General features: G+C 49.2%; 2 protein-coding genes across 5 annotated transcripts in view; one reads left to right on the forward strand and one right to left on the reverse strand.

The window, feature by feature from the left end:
- ELMO1 (engulfment and cell motility 1) overlaps positions 1-15756 on the reverse strand; it is a 1507126-nt gene that overhangs the window by 157467 nt on the left and 1333903 nt on the right. The gene's annotated exons all lie outside the window — the stretch shown is intronic.
- LOC147722319 (uncharacterized) lies at positions 417-4144 on the forward strand. Its single transcript, XM_086966828.1, has 2 exons — positions 417-660; positions 3174-4144. Exons 1-2 carry the CDS (start codon positions 417-419, stop codon positions 4142-4144), a joined length of 1215 nt encoding a protein of 404 aa, XP_086822954.1.

Below are 15756 nucleotides of genomic sequence, written 5' to 3' on the forward strand. Positions count from 1 at the left end.
CAGGGGCTTGGGGGTGGGGGGAAGGGGGTTGGGAGGAGGGGCTTCCGGCGCGGCGAGGAGGACATTCGGCGGCAGGGGGGAGAGGGGGGTGGGGTGGCGACGGTGGTTTTGCCCCGGCATGCTGGACTTCCCCGTTTTTCTCTTGGCAGGAGCAGCTGGTAAGGGGGTCGGGTGAGCAGCATGCGGCTCCAACCCGCCGAGAGGATGGGCCGGCTCTGCCTAGTACGGGCGGTCGCGCTCCAACGAGGGACCATGTGCGTGCGGGCAGCGGATGGCAAGGTCATAGGTCTCCAACGCCCCCCTCCCGATGGGTCGCTCCGGCCGCCGGGGGACGGGGATGGAGCAGCAGTATGACAAGAAATAATGATTACCAAAATGTGGACAGGAGTATGGAGAGTGTAGATTTAGGAATGTTGATGACAGCATGTAGAGACAAGGCAGGTCTGAGCAGGATATCGACAGGAGCGGTCATGGGGGGTGGAGAGGGAGAGATGGAGTCTGAGGAAGAAGGGGAACTGCGGGAGGACGGGGGGGAAACTGGTAATGTTGTTGGCAGTGTTTTGCAGATATGCCCCCGGCAAGTGGTGCCGCGAGTGACGGCCCCCCCAGCAGACCTGGTTAGGCGGCGGGATCCGGTGAGGACGCTAGCCTTGACGCCAGGTAAGACCAGTACGGGGTCGGGATGTGGCTTGGGCAGGCCTCATGGAGGTCAGGAGGGTGGGAGTGCGGATGGTGGATGCCAGAGGTCCGTGGGGACAGATGCTGGCGGTGGAGATGAGGTGCGATTGGTGAAGGGCAGATACGTGGCGGATGCGGGGGTGGGCACGGAGGCGGTAGGGGGCGCGGCGTCGGGGGGTACGGCGACGGGGGATGTGGCGAAGGCCGGTGCGTCGGAGGCGCCTAGCGCGGGGGCGAAGGAGAGTTGTGACGTGCCGGTCAAAAAGCTGCCGTACATGGGAGTGGCGAAGCCACTGGGGGCGCACTTGTCGCTGGCAACTAAGGAAAAGATATGGAAGGGGGAGTACGTAGACATCTTGAGGTTGCTGCACAGGGAGTTGATGGCCAAAGAAGGGTCAAAGGAGGAGGAACAGGAATTAGCTAGGCGTCCGAAGGTGCCGGTCACTATTGAGAATTGGTCGGCAGCTTTTCTGATCTATGCCAGCGTGTACTGTGAGAAGTACCCGGATAGGGCGGTCGCGCTGTTCAAGTACATGGACGTAGTGCGACGGGCTCAGGTGACTTACGGAGGTAATGCTTGGTCGCATTACGACGAGGAGTTTCGGGCGCGCATGGCGTCGGATCCGGAGGCTAAGTGGGGGGAGTTGGACTCCGACCTCTACCAGCAGACGATGAGTGGGGCAAAGTTTGGCCGTACCATTTTCACGGCCAGTGGGTTGCCAATGGCGCCGCCCCCCTTTTCGGCCCGCCCCACCCGTGGAGGGGTGGGAGCGGGAGGTGCCGGAAGTAGTCAGGGTGTCGGAACCTGTTGGGATTTCAACAAGGGTTCCTGTCTCCGGCAGGCGTGCCGCTTCAGGCACGAGTGCTCCGCCTGTGGGAGACGACATCCAGAGGCGCGATGCTGGGGGCCTTGGGGAGGTCCAGCGCAGTCCCAGTACCCGGCTCCCGGGCCCAGCAGGGGGAGGGGAGGGGGTAGAGGGGGGGCAGGTACCCTGGGAAAAGGCTCGTACACCGGTTAGGCTGGATCGGCTAGACCGTTGTTGGAGGCGTATCTGCGGGCGGATGATGCGGCTGTGCTGCGTCGGGGTTTCAGGGAGGGTTTCCGGTTGGGGTACGAGGGTCCGCGGATCGCTCGGTGGGCGGAGAACCTGAAGTCCGTGAACGCACACAAAGGTATCGTCCGGGAGAAGCTCTTTAAGGAAGTGAGGGAGGGGAGGATGTCGGGGCCTTTTGCAGAGGCGCCGTTGCCAGACTTTATCATTTCCCCCATTGGAGTGGTCCCGAAAAAAGAGCAGGGCCAATTCCGACTGATTCAACATCTCTCGTGGCCGGAGGGCGCATCGGTGAACGACTTTATCTCGGCAGAGTTGGCGTCTGTGTCGTACTCGTCCGTGGACGTCGCGAGGCGTTTGGTGACGACGGCGGGCACAGGGGCGTTCATGGCGAAGTGCGATGTGAAATCGGCTTTTCGGTTGCTGCCGGTTCACCCGGCGGATCATCAGTTGCTGGGAATTCCGCTTGATGGGCAAATTTTTGTGGACAGAGCGCTTCCTATGGGGTGTTCCGTGTCGTGCGCCTTGTTTGAACGATTTAGCTCCTTTTTGCAGTGGGCTTTTTCCTGGCGCACAGGCTCTGAGGCGATTACGCATTACCTGGACGACTTCTTCCTGGTGGGTCCGCCCGGTTCGACGGACTGCCAGCAGAGTCTGGACAGTTTTACGGACCTGATGGGTCACCTGGGGGTTCCGTTGGCCCCAGAGAAGACGCAAGGGCTCAGCACGGTGCTGTCGTTCCTCGGGATAGAGCTCGAATCGGCGGCCATGGAAGCACGCCTGCCGGAGGAGAAGCGGGCGGTTATGGTGGAGTTGGTGAAGAGCATGTTGGCCAGGCAGAAAGTGTTGGTGCGCGAGGTTCAGGTGTTGCTGGGGCATTTGAATTTCGCTTGTCGCGTGGTGCGCGCGGGGCGGACTTTCTGTCGGCGGCTGGGTTTGGCATTGTCCGGTTTGACACGACCGCATCATCATGTGCGGATCTCGGCGGGCGCGAAGGAGGATCTGAACATGTGGTTGGCGTTTTTGGAGCGTTTCAATGGCGTGCCCATGGCACCCCCGGAGGACTGGGAGTGGGACGTGACGATGTCATCGGATGCGGCGGGAGTTGGAGGTTTTGGAATCTACTGGGCAGGCAGATGGTGCGCGGAACAATGGCCGGAGCAGTGGCAGGCAGGGGGTAGGAGCATTGCTTTCTTGGAGCTGTTCCCGCTGGTGGTGGCCGTGACAGTGTAGGCGCAGGAGTTGGCGCACAGGCGGGTGTTGTTCAAGGTGGACAATATGTCAGTGGTGCAGGTAGTGAACCGGCAGTCCGCAAGGGAACCCCAGGTGCTGAAGCTGATGCGCGTTTTCGTCTTGAGGTGCTTGGAACACGATATCTTGTTTCAGGCTAGGCATGTGCCGGGAGTGGACAATGACATTGCAGATGCTTTGTCTCGTTCTCAGTGGCGGAGGTTCCATGGGCTAGCCACGGAGGCAGCGGCGGTCAAGACGGAGGTGCCGAAGGAGATGTGGTTAGTGGGAGAGCGCGGGTCGTTCAGTTGGTGAGGTCATCCCTGGCAGCGTCCACATGGAAGAGTTACGAGCAGGCCTGGACAGAATTTCTGCGCTTTGGAGCGGTAAGGCAGCGGGGCAAGTGGTGTCGGGAGGAGCAGGTGGTGCGTTTCATGCTGGGGTTGATGGAAAAAGGTTTGGCGAGAGTGACCATCGCGGGTAAACTGGCAGGTGTGGCCTTCATGGGCAAGCTGTGGTGGGGGTATGCACCCTCGGCGGGAGAATTGGGGGGGAGACTTCTGGAAGGTTGGGAGAGGGAGAGAGGGGCTCGAGCGCGGAAGAGGCGGCCGATTACGGAAGACATGTTGGCAGGCCTGGTGGGCCAGTTACCGCGGGTGTGCAGGGATCGGGCGGAGACGGTGCGGTTTTCCACGTTGATGTCGTGGCTGTACTTTGGAGCTTTTCGGGTGTCGGAGTTGGTGGGTCTGAGGGGTGATGCAGGTTTGAGGTGGGGGGATGTGGAGATCGAAGGCCAGGAAGTAGCGCTGCGGCTTCGGCGGTCCAAGACTGATCAGCGGGGGAAGGGTACGTGGGTCTTGTTGGGTCCAGGGGGAACGGAGGCGGTGTGCCCGGCGGGGTGGGGGAGACGGCTGGCAGAAGAAGGGGGACAGGATGTTGCGGAGGTCTTTGGCAGGAGAGAAGGGGGTCGTGTGACGGCGGCGCAGTTGTTGTGGGTCCTGCGGCACGCCCTGCGGTCTATGGGTGAGGACCCGGGGGAGTTTGGAACGCATTCATTTCGCATCGGGGCAGCGACAGAGGCAGCGCGGAAAGGCTGGGGGAAGGAGGAAATCAAACGGCTGGGGCGCTGGAAATCAGACTGCTATAAGTCGTATGTTAGGTTGCGAGGGGTAGCGTTGGATTAAGAATGGATGTTGGGCTCGCTGCTTACATATGTCTCTTTACAGGTGCGGTGGCGGGGCCTACGGCGGCAGCGGTGTCCATATATGTGGTGGGCCATTCGTTTGTCAAAAGAGCGGAGAGGGCTGAGTGGGAAAAATGCAGGAACCTCAATCTGGAGCTGGACGAGAATTTGTTTAGGTGTCATTGGAGGGGCACAGGGGGCATGCGTTGGCACGAGTTGGTGCCGGTTTTGAACAATGTTGTGAGGGGGGGGATCTGCCCAGATGTTGTGGTCATTCACCTGGGGGAGAACGACTTGGTGCAGTGCAAGGGACTGGCGCTGGTAAAGCAAATGAGAAGGGACTTGCTGGAAATCAAGAGGCAGTGGGCAGGGTGCTATGTCATATGGTCCGAGTTCATACCCAGGAGGTGTTGGAGGGGAGCGGAGAGACCGGGGGCTATAGATAGGACTAGGAGGAAGATTAACAGAGAGATGCGGGCCTTTTGTGACAAGGAAGGGGTGGGGAGGATGGAACACCCGGAACTGAGGTATGGGGCGGTCTACTTTTTTCTTGAGGATGGTGTTCATTTGTCGAGATATGGGCTGGAGCTATATATCGTGCAATTGAAGGAGGCGTTAGACCGGGCAATAGGGGTGCGCAGGTATCCAAAGGTGCAGGGGCCCTAAGGGGGGGGTCGAAAGCCTGGTGGGGGCTTTCGAGTGGCGCTTTTCCTAGTTAAACGGGGGGGGTAGGATAGGAGGAAGGAGTTTTACTGGCTGAGGAGAGGGAGTGTACAGAGGGCTGATGTAGAAACAGTGAGAAAAGTGTTGGTTTATTGATAATGATGTTATGTTGTTGGCGGGGAACGGTTTAGGGGAGGGGGTGGGGGTTTCTGGTCAGGTACATGTATAATTAGTTAGGCCTAGTTTTGTACGGCAAAGGCCAAGGTTGGGGTATGTTTTCAGGATGCACCTGTTTCCCAATAAAGCGGCCTTTATCACACCTACATCTGTGTCCGGTCGGTTCTTCCCCTCCCCGTCTCCCGATGGGCCCCAATGGGCTTTGCGGGGGATGGCCTACCGGAGGGAGGCTCTCCCCCCCGGGGAAGTTTGGGGCTCCGGGAGGAAGGGGAGGGGGGAAGAGTTAGATAGGGACACAGGAAGGGATATGGGTTTGGGCTAGTTAGTAGGGTTGGGCTCCTTTTGGGCTAGTGGGGTTAAAACCGGCCATTTTGAGTCACTGGGCACCATTTCGTGGACAGTGACCCAGCAGCCGGGGGGCGTAGTGAAGCGTTGTCCCACCCACCCACCCTTAGATCGAGTTTCAAGGGGTGGAGGGGCTAGTTGTCACGGGAGATGATGCTAGACCGGTTGCCCAGGGGATGTTGTGAAGCAGGTGCTTTCTGTGTTAGGGCTTCGGGTAGTGTTGTCGCTGGGGGCAGGTGCTGCAATGATTATGTCGGATGGCACTTTTTCTAGTTAAACGGGGGAGGTAGGATAGGAGGAAGGAGTTTTACTGGCTGAGGAGAGGGAGTGTACAGAGGGCTGATGTTGAAACAGTGAGAAAAGTGTTGGTTTATTGATAATGATGTTATGTTGTTGGCGGGGAACGGTTTAGGGGAGGGGGTGGGGGTTTCTGGTCAGGTACATGTATAATTAGTTAGGCCTAGTTTTGTACGGCAAAGGCCAAGGTTGGGGTATGTTTTCAGGATGCACCTGTTTCCCAATAAAGCAGCCTTTATCACACCTACATCTGTGTCCGGTCGGTTCTTCCCCTCCCAGTCTCCCATAGGGCCTCAAACGCTGTTTTGCTCGACCTAAAAATGAAGATTCAGGATTCGTGTAAACAAGCAGTATATTTCATGTTTTTGATTTTTTTTAAACTTCATATAGAAATAATTTTTTCAAGTAAATAAATCCTTTTCCTACTACAACCCTGAAATAAATTACATACATATTGCACCACTTCTACCCTTTTAACAAGTGGATGATCAGAGTGTAATGAGTAGGGCAAAGGCACTGCACGAGTGGCAAGATAAACTTCTTGGATATTCTTGTGGTGCACCAACCAGCAGTTGTAAAAGGCTGGGTCAGAGAAGGATCGACTTAGAAACAACAGTATGGAAAGTCACAAACCCTTCTCATAGACCAAGGATATAGTCTATTGATGGGGCAGATGAAAAACTATTATGAACTTGGAGAGATTGTCAAAAAATGTAAAGAGACAATTTCATAGGAATAAAGGTAATACTAATATATACACACACACTCGAGGATCAGGGTGGGATAGTTTTCCAGGTTCCAGGTTCCAGTGTTAGAAATGGGGGGTCTCTAGTTGGCAGTAGTATCTACCCTGTCCAAATACGGACCCTTCCTTCTAGACAGGATAAGAGGATTACACACCTATGATAACCCGTGCTCACACTGATTGTAGCTTGGCACGAGCAGTCAGGCCTATCTCAGAGGCAAAAAGTACAGTATTTGTACAAAACACACACAGTAACTCAGTGAAAACTCTACAAATGAACAACACACCAGATTAGAAAAATAAATTATCTTTGTTTAAACCAAACAAGACCAAAATGACAAAAGATCCAACATACACAACTCAGACTATTACTAGTCCTTGCAAAATACACAGTGGTTCGCTACTAGGACATGTAAAACATACAACTACATGTCCTACCTTTCACATACATAGCACCCTGCCCATGGGATTATCTTGGGCCAATCTTAGGGGTGCCTTACATGTAATGAAAGGTAAGGTTCGGGCCTGGCAAGTGGGTGCACTTGCCAGGTTGACGTGCCAGTTTATAACTGCACTCACAGACACTGCAATGGCCAGCCTAAGAAAAGTTTACAGGGCTACTCGTGTGGGTGGCACAACCAGTGTTGCAGGCCCACTAGTAGCATTTGATTTACAGGCTCTAGGCATACATAATAGTGCATTTTACTAGGGACTTACCAGTGAATAAAATATGCCAATCAAGGACAACCAATCATAATCACAATTTATATAGATAGCATATGCACTTTAGCACTGATCAGCAGCGGTAAACTGCCCAGAGTCCTAAAGCCGACAAAAACCGGTCCGAAAAATAGGAGGCAAAAGGCAAAAAATTTGGGGATAAACCTGAAAAAGGAGCCAGGTACAACACCCAGGAACAGAAACCAAACAGTTTCTTCACCTAGACTTGAATTGTTCCAAACGCGTAGAATTACCTCGCCAGAGAAAAATACTGAGATTTGTGGCTGTGGAAGTGCTCATTCGGCATGCTTATTGAATATCTTAGCTGAGAGGCGTAACGAACAGAAAAGTAATGCTAACAACAGAGAGACAGCATCAGTTTTTCTCGCGGAAGGATTGCACCCCTGCAGCGTGCCATAATGCTGTGTATCCTTAATAGACAATTTGCATGTTAAAAACGTGAGCACAGTAATTTAGCAACAAACTTCATGACAGTTTGAATGATAATTTGGCTCCTCGTGATGCTGGTTCATCAGTACTCGGAATAAATATTTGGGTCGCGCTATAAATTCCACAAGAAGCCTGGAAGCTTCTGTGATACCCCGATGGGGCAATGGCACAGTATTCCTCCAATAAGCACACCTGTTTAAATGACCTCTCCCAAGCGGTCACTCAAATCTAGCTTCCCTCATCACAAGGGCTATGGAGGTCACTGTCACTGCTTCCGCTCGCATGTCGGCGAGCAACAACAACTATGCAGAGAAATACAATTATCACCATAGTCGAAAAACGCAGCATCTCAACCAAACTCTCGAGAAACCTGTTATGGGTAAAGTTATTTCTTTTGGAATTTTTGGCCCATAATTATGGTATAAATATATACATTTAAAGTTCAAGGATGGATCATAATTAGGGCACCTAAACTCCGATTGCAGTGTTTCCTGTTCCGAATGTACTACAGTACGTGTTTCAGACAACGATAGGGTCGAATAAAACACATGCAAAAAACTAATAATGTGGACCAAGCCAGTAAGAATGCCGGAGAAAACCTCACTGGTCACCCCAGGAGGGTGGGTAAGGTAATACAATCCTCTGACTATGTAAAAAAAGAAAAAGAAATCACTGAAAAAACAAAGGTTAAGGTGACAATATAGTCAGATATGGTAATTACATGTTAGATTACGTTTTCACCCCCCGCCACGTCCTCCCCAAAATCCACTGAAAAAGTTTAAAGTGATGATACAGTTAGGTATTGTAGTAATATCTTACTTAACGTAAACAAAATCCTAGCAATTCTCTGTAAACACCAAAGGTTATATTGATGTTACAGCTAGGTGAAAATGTCAGTCATAAAATCACATTTTAATGCACATAAATTGGAATTCATAAGTTATAGTTCACTGAACTAACTAGAAATTGCGCTCGCCATCCATGCGTATGACCTCACATTATTCATGACATGTTCAACTACATCACTGATGACATCAATAATGAGATCTCAAATGACATAATAGATAACATAACTTATGACGTCACTGCTGACATAATCAAACCTACTGCTTTTCAAATTACTCTAGAAGCCTGTAAAGTATTTCAAATATAAAATTAAGTATTAAACTGGGCAGAATCATGTATACCAAACATAGCCATTCATACTTACAAGCTCCCCTACGTGAACTATTGTCCTATGGAAAGCCTTCGCCCTATGCCAAAGACATTGTGGATAGCCAAACTCATGTGGGCAATAAATGCGATAGGAGTGGGCAAGCCTGTGCTGTAGGCAATCTGTGCCTTCTGAACAACCTTTCATGGAGAACTCACTCCATCCAGACATCCAAGCCCCAATAGGTCCTTACTACGCACAGCCTTTATCCTGTACTGATTCTTTTGCAGTACGTTGACCTCTCGTAAGCAATCAAGCACACATGGATGCGAACAGTTTTCACCCTGTGCAGACCTGTTCCTTTGGAAAGATCACTCCTTCTACACACCCAAGCCCTCTGAGATGGTGAACGCACTTACTGTGCACAGCTTTCACCCTGTACCAAACACTTTGCAGATAGCTGACCTCTTGTGAGCAATCAAGCACACATAGGTGAGCAACGTCCTTGTGTGTTCACAGTCTTCACATCTTTGCACAACTATTCATGAGAAGACCTCTTCTTCCAGACACTGAAGTCCCTTATGAGAGTAAGCACCTACTATGCATAACCCTGGCCATGTAGCAAAGCTTTTACAGACAGCCGACCACTTGTGGGCAATCAATAAGACACAAGTTGGCATGTCACCAGGAATATCAACAATGATGTCTTTGAACAGGTCATGAGCGATGTGATATGTGAGGTCAAGAATAGGGCATGGGAGGGGTGGAAGTTATAATTAGCTGGCCTCTTAATGGACCTGCCACTTTTTGCAGGGTTCTACCCAAACTTTTTTGTCTTCCTCTTGTATTTTTCTGACCTTCTTCTTGTTAGTTTCAGGATTCTGGGCACCTTACAACTGCTATCCAGTGCTAACATGCATATGCTCTATCCCCAAAATGTAATGGTAATCAGTTTCTACCGGATTGGCGAATTGGATTCACTAGTAAGTCCCTAGTACAGTGCACCATGAGAGCCCAGAGCCTGTACATCAAATGCTATTAGTGGGCCTGCAGCACTGATTGTGCCATCCACACGAGTATCCCTGAAAAGATGTCTCAGGCCTGCAGTGTTTGTGTGTGCAGTTTTAAACTGGCATGTTGACCTGGCACGTGCACCCACTTGCCAGGTTCAAACCTTCTCTTTTATTACATGTAAGGCACCCCTAGGCTACGGCCAATGTAGCCCCATGGGCAGGGTGCAATGTATTCAAAAGGTAGGGCATGTACTGCTGTGCTTTACATGTCCTGCTAGTGAAAAATACTGCTAATTTCGTTTTTCATTACAGCAAAGCCTCTCTCTCCACAGGTTAGCATTGGAGCTGCCTTGTTTATCTGCCAATTGGAAGCTGATAGAAAATTGGAGGTTGGGGGTCTCTGGACTCAATTTAAAAATACTTTTTTTTAGTGAAGTTGTTTTTTAAATAGCAGGTTTGAAAATGTCACATTTAGAAAGTGAACATTGTCGTACTTAAACCATTCTGTGCCTCTGCCAGTCTCTGATTACACATTTGGGTCAGAATGACAGTTTGGCTGTGTGTGCATTCACTCTAGACAGTCACACAAAGGGAGCTGAGATGTGCCCTGCATCTCCTGATGGCCCATCAACAGGCTGATGGGTCTTCCCGAAGTAGAGTGTTGGGAGGAGTTGACACGGACACCTGAATAGGGCTGTGCTTGTTCTCACATAAAGAAGTCTCCTACCCCTGTAGTGTGTCAGGGCAGGGAAAGGTAGGGTCTTCTGGACTACAAAGACTTTCCTTTGAAGTTTGCCTACTTCAAAGGCTGAAATGGGCATAAGTACTGGTCCTCTGCCACCATACTGTCTTGCCAAGTGGTGCTAAATCCAGTTTTTTGGAAGTGAGATCTGTTAATCCAGAGAAGAAAATCCATGCATCGACGCCAAGCGTTGTTTGGAATCGGCACAGCATCGCCAAAACTCGACGCATTGCTGCTGCCTGTACAGAAGCGTGGTTCCCGCTTGACGCAATGACCGTGGCTTACAACGCAGGCCCCAGCTTTTCGTCACTGTGCCTCAGACGAACTGCTGCTGCGTGAGTCTCAAGCACCCCATCACCGAAGTCCATGACGCATCACCCAGACTCTGACGCAGCGCTTGCTTCAATGCTGTGGAATCGACAAAATGCAACTTGACTTTCGATGCATCGCCCCCAGGGCACCATTTTCTTTGTCGACATTGTACTGCACTGAGGAACCAAGGCAGCGTGCCCGAAAACGATGCATCACCTCCCCTGCAACAGTAAGGAACCAACACCTCACCTCCCCTGCCTAGCAGTAAGTAACCAATGCATCACCTCCCCTGCAGCAGTAAGGAACCGACGCATCGCCTGCTTTTTCGGCACCTCACCTCCCCTGAGCCTCGCATCGTAGTTGATTTTTGAAACATCTAAGGTACTTTTTTCTGATCTAGCGCAACCATTGATTTTTAAGAACTACAACTTTATTTAATGTTTGAAAATTCATATCTGGACTTGTAAATATTGGATTTTTGTCGTTTTGGTCTTGTCTTACTCACTTTTTTTAAACTGGTGTGTTTTCACTGTGTTACTTTCTCTGTGTGTACATATACTTAACACCTTGCCTCTGGGATAAGCCAGACTGCTCCTGGATAATCTACCCAGGGGATGAGAAGGGGTTATCTTAGGTGTGTAACTCAATGACCTTGACTAGAGAGAGGGTCCCTACTTGGACAGGGTACATACCACTGTCAACTACAGAACCCATTTCTAACACCACTCTAATAAGTTACAATTAAACAACCTGTATGCAGAAGAACAGTTTATTTCTCTTGGCTAGTAGAATCAAGTATTGGTAGAAGACCGGGGAGGCTCACCCAGTGTGACACTACAGTTCTGTGGGGCTGGCTTCCACCCTAATCAGTGGGCCCCAATTTTAAAACCTTAAATCTACATAAACACACACGCACATGTACACATGTATTACAATATAACAGGAACAAAATCACCCTTTATAGTGCAACATTTAGTCATCAAGTGGCTCTTCTCTATGTGAAACAGCAGGGACAATATTACACACTTTCTAAAAACTTGCGAGAAAAATGACTATGTGTTTGCTGATGCGTGTTAAGCCCTGGGGATGTCATAAGCGGAAGACGCGTTATTTGTACATGACAAACTTTGCCTTCAAATCTAAATCGCTGCTCTCCGGCAAGCAACAAAAACATTCGTATTGGTTAATTGAATCTTTCGGCCAGCAAACATACAATCATTTTCTCGCATTGTCTGAAAATACCCTGTGGGGATACGATGCATCCGCAAATAAAATCAGCGAGGCGAGTTTGATCCGCCTCTCCAAACAGAAAATCGCATTTGCCGAGCTAAGGAGGGTGCTGAAGCTGTGCAAGAGTCTCAGCAAAGCGTGGCATTCAGATAAAGGTGCTTAAGAAAACAATGTTGGCGACTTTTTTCACACTTTAATCCCAAAGTCTGTAGTTGTATTTTGAAAGGCTCTATCATCAATAGCAATAGGTGGCAGTAGGATTTATTTTTCTTGTACTTTCTCATTGGGTTCAAAGTGCAGCTCTCCTCACTGGAGGGAGCCGCCATTTTGAAGGGCGAGACATATATGTTCTCCATGGGAAAGCTCCGCATCAGGCCATAGTAGCCAGCTAGGTCATGCAAGAGAAAAAAGCATGAGATAAATGCCCAACGAAACACGTGTTGGCTGCAGTGGATGTTCTTTGAACCTTGTGAAATATTTGGAATGAACTTTGAAATCGAATAGACTTTTTGATTGAATTAAGGACAATTTGGATTGAACTTTGAAACTTGGAAATTAAACACGGATAAAACGCATTTCAAGATTCGGGTGTCTGAATGTTCACTGGATGAGAATTGGGACTTTTGCTCTTATACCTGTGATTTAATAATTTTTTGTTGAAATACCACACTGTTAGTTTTTTTTTTTTTTTTAATATAAGAAGTTGAATTAGACTGCTCGGCAGGAATCTAGAATTAGTTTACATCTTGGACTAGTCCAGGACACTTAAGGAAGTCTGGTAACCTTCCTTTTCTGCCTAGTAGCAGTCGCTAAAAATATTCTGGAACCCTAACATTTGCCATACTCGTAGCTGCGCGCCCCTTATCCATGTTACCAATTCAGTCTGTATAAGAGAAAAAAGCAGTTACCGTTTCGCTTTAGGAGAGGACGCTCTGCTGTTAGAAAAGCTATCCCATGAACAAAGTGACTTGGAACAAATGGCCTAATCTAACCAACGGAAAGCTGGCAAGATGCAACAATTTACCTGGTACAGCCAAGAACACCAAGAGCAAGTGAGACTTTTTGGTTTTGGGATGAAAGCACAGCTATCATTGACCTTATGTGATTAACAGAAAAAGAGCACAACTGGAGAGATGTAGTAGATCCACCTCAATTCCGATTTCAATAACTACACCATTTAATTGGGCAGAAGTTGTGTGTGTCTACTGAAAAAAGTGCTCTTATTACATATAATGACTTATTGAAAAGCATATGCTCTATATATAGTAGGTGTGAATTGGTTACGGAGACAAGCCAAGGATGTAATTTGTCTTAGGTTTGACATGTTATTATAAAAAGTTTTGACAAAAGCAGTAGGCTTAGCTCATTTATTGTGGAAGACATGTTATGATTTAGTCCCAGATAGCTGGGTATAAACTGAAACAGTGAGGTGAGCAAAAAAAACTATGGATTTAAGCCCAAATCTGTGATTGGGGAGTGACTGTTTGACATTGTTCAGCATTCCGTCCATCATTTGTTTTTTTTGCATTTGCCATAGGTTTGACATGATATTATAATAAGTTATGACAAAGGCAGGAGACCTAGCATTTTTTATTGTTAAAAACATGTTAAAGACTGTAGACAGGTATTTTGTTACATGGAATCTCAAGGAATAAAGCAGTAGAAAAGTATTATAGTGTTGGTGACCCTCTTTAACAAACCCTTGATTTTTGAAGATTTGCGAGGGGATAATCTGTTAGGTTGATTTAGGAGAGAGTATATTGTTTTTCCAAATTTTATTCTGTACTGTGGCACGCGTTAAGGTGCTCTATGTGTGAGAGGTGTTTCCTCTCAGTCTGTACTCCTATCTACAGGGGACAAGCTCCAAGGATCTCCTGCCGGTAGTTTGGGACCCTTATGCACTTTGCCAGGGTCTCCTGACCCGTAGAAACACCTGTCGTCCAGCCGCGAGTCCAACGGATCTCGCGTTCGGACGACAGGTGTTTCTACGGGTCTGGAGACCCTGGCAAAGTGCATAAGAGTCCTGCCCTACCGGCAGGAGATCCTTGGAGCTTGTCCCCTATAGATAGGTGTACAAACTGAGAGGAAACACCTCTCACACATAGAGCACCTTAGCGTGTGCCACACATTCAGGGTACTGAGTCATGTATATCCCTGTAAACACCCCCACACATAATAGGTCCAGATGAAAGCCAGTTTAAATAGAAGCACTGGCTGAAACTAGTCGATCACACTGGACGTGGGAGACCATAAGTCTACCCCTACACGTCCCTAGCCTTTGTTTTTAATTTCTGCCTGGGGCCCACCAATAAACTTACTGTTTGGGACCCGAAGGACAGCTTTTTAAACCTCACACAGCACATCAACACAGCACACTCACGTTCCAAAAACCCGCTCCGCAGTAGACTGGCATTGCAGCACACAGAGGCGCACTCGGTGCCGCGGGTGGGGCCCGATGATGAAGCATGCCACCAACTAGGTTGGTGGGTGAGGGGCTTCATAACAAACCAAACTGTTTCCCACACTAACACATAGTACGCAAACACTATCCCAATAGCTAGTTTGTGTTGTTTGTTCATTTAACCCTAGGGGAAATTAACTAGCTGTTCTAGTTCCTCTCTCTCCTTTTGATTGCAATACTTTTAGAAAGTTGGCATTTTCTTGCCCAAGCCATTTGGTGCCTTCAGCCTGTGTTTGGGTTACAGGACTAGCTGTAGTTGACAGTTGGGTTTGTGCATTCCTCCTAGACAGCCACAAACAATAGGGAGCTCAGGTGTGCCTGGATGGGCCATCACTGTTAGGAGTGGGAGAGGAGCTCGGCCCAGCCCCATATAAACTTGAGCAGGCTGTGTCCTATCTCCACACAAAGGGCTGCATATCACCTGCAGTTAGTCTGGAGCCAGTAAGGCAGGGCATCTGTGCACTTCAAAGACATGCCTCTAGAAGCTTCTCCCCACTTCAAAGGCAAAACTGCGTATAAAAAGAAGACCTCAGGCATCACCACTTCAGTACACTTCTGGACCTGTGGATTATCTCTGTCTGGAAGGACTGCTGTGCTGCTACAATGACTGCCACTCTACTGGACCTGCAACTTCATCTTTAACCCAGGAAACCAGAGTGACTAGAAGGGCTAGTCTACTGGCCTCCTGATCAGATATCTTATTTGAGCAGTGTAAATAGTGGGTCATTTTGTCGTTTCTGCATTTTTAAAATTTAACAGCAATAAGTAAATGCATTGACCGCTTAATTAAGAAAACTTAATACAAATTCTCTTGACGATACTATTGCCATGGAAGTCCAAGGATACACTCTCCCCCCATCGGCACCCCCTAGTTGATAATAATTGTCTGGCCCAGGTCCCTGGGTTGCTCAATTTTTCTAGAATACTGGCCTACTTGTCTGAGCCTTAGGGACATAAAAGGCTCCCCAACATCCTGTACTAGCCCCTGGACCCAACTGCAGTGCAAGTGGTGCCTCTCAGGTTCTGGACCCTTGGTGTGGCTCGAGGGTGCTGGAATCAAGCCTTTGGGCTCTTCAAGACCGCAAATGGGCCCATTCGCACCGAGACCACGCTGCTCACACCACAATCAATTAGAAGTTATGTCATCATGACTCTTTTTACTGCAGCAACGACCACCCGCCGGGACCTCCAACGGGAAACTCCAGCAACGTCCACACACACACGACGTCGGCTGGCTCCTCATGCTTTGTCGACAGCCTGCCACAGTGCTCTCCCTGCTCCTTGTGGCCCTCTTCAAAGTAAATG

This window comes from Lissotriton vulgaris, chromosome 4_1 (assembly GCF_964263255.1).
Source record: "Lissotriton vulgaris chromosome 4_1, aLisVul1.2, whole genome shotgun sequence".
In the NCBI taxonomy this organism is placed as follows: domain Eukaryota; kingdom Metazoa; phylum Chordata; class Amphibia; order Caudata; family Salamandridae; genus Lissotriton; species Lissotriton vulgaris.

Bases quoted from the DNA above. Each gene is read 5' to 3' on its own strand.
- LOC147722319 (XM_086966828.1), top strand. From the start codon at position 417: ATGACAGCATGTAGAGACAAGGCAGGTCTGAGCAGGATATCGACAGGA. The intron at 661-3,173 runs GTAAGACCAGTA...TCTCGTTCTCAG, and splicing joins GACGCTAGCCTTGACGCCAG to TGGCGGAGGTTCCATGGGCT.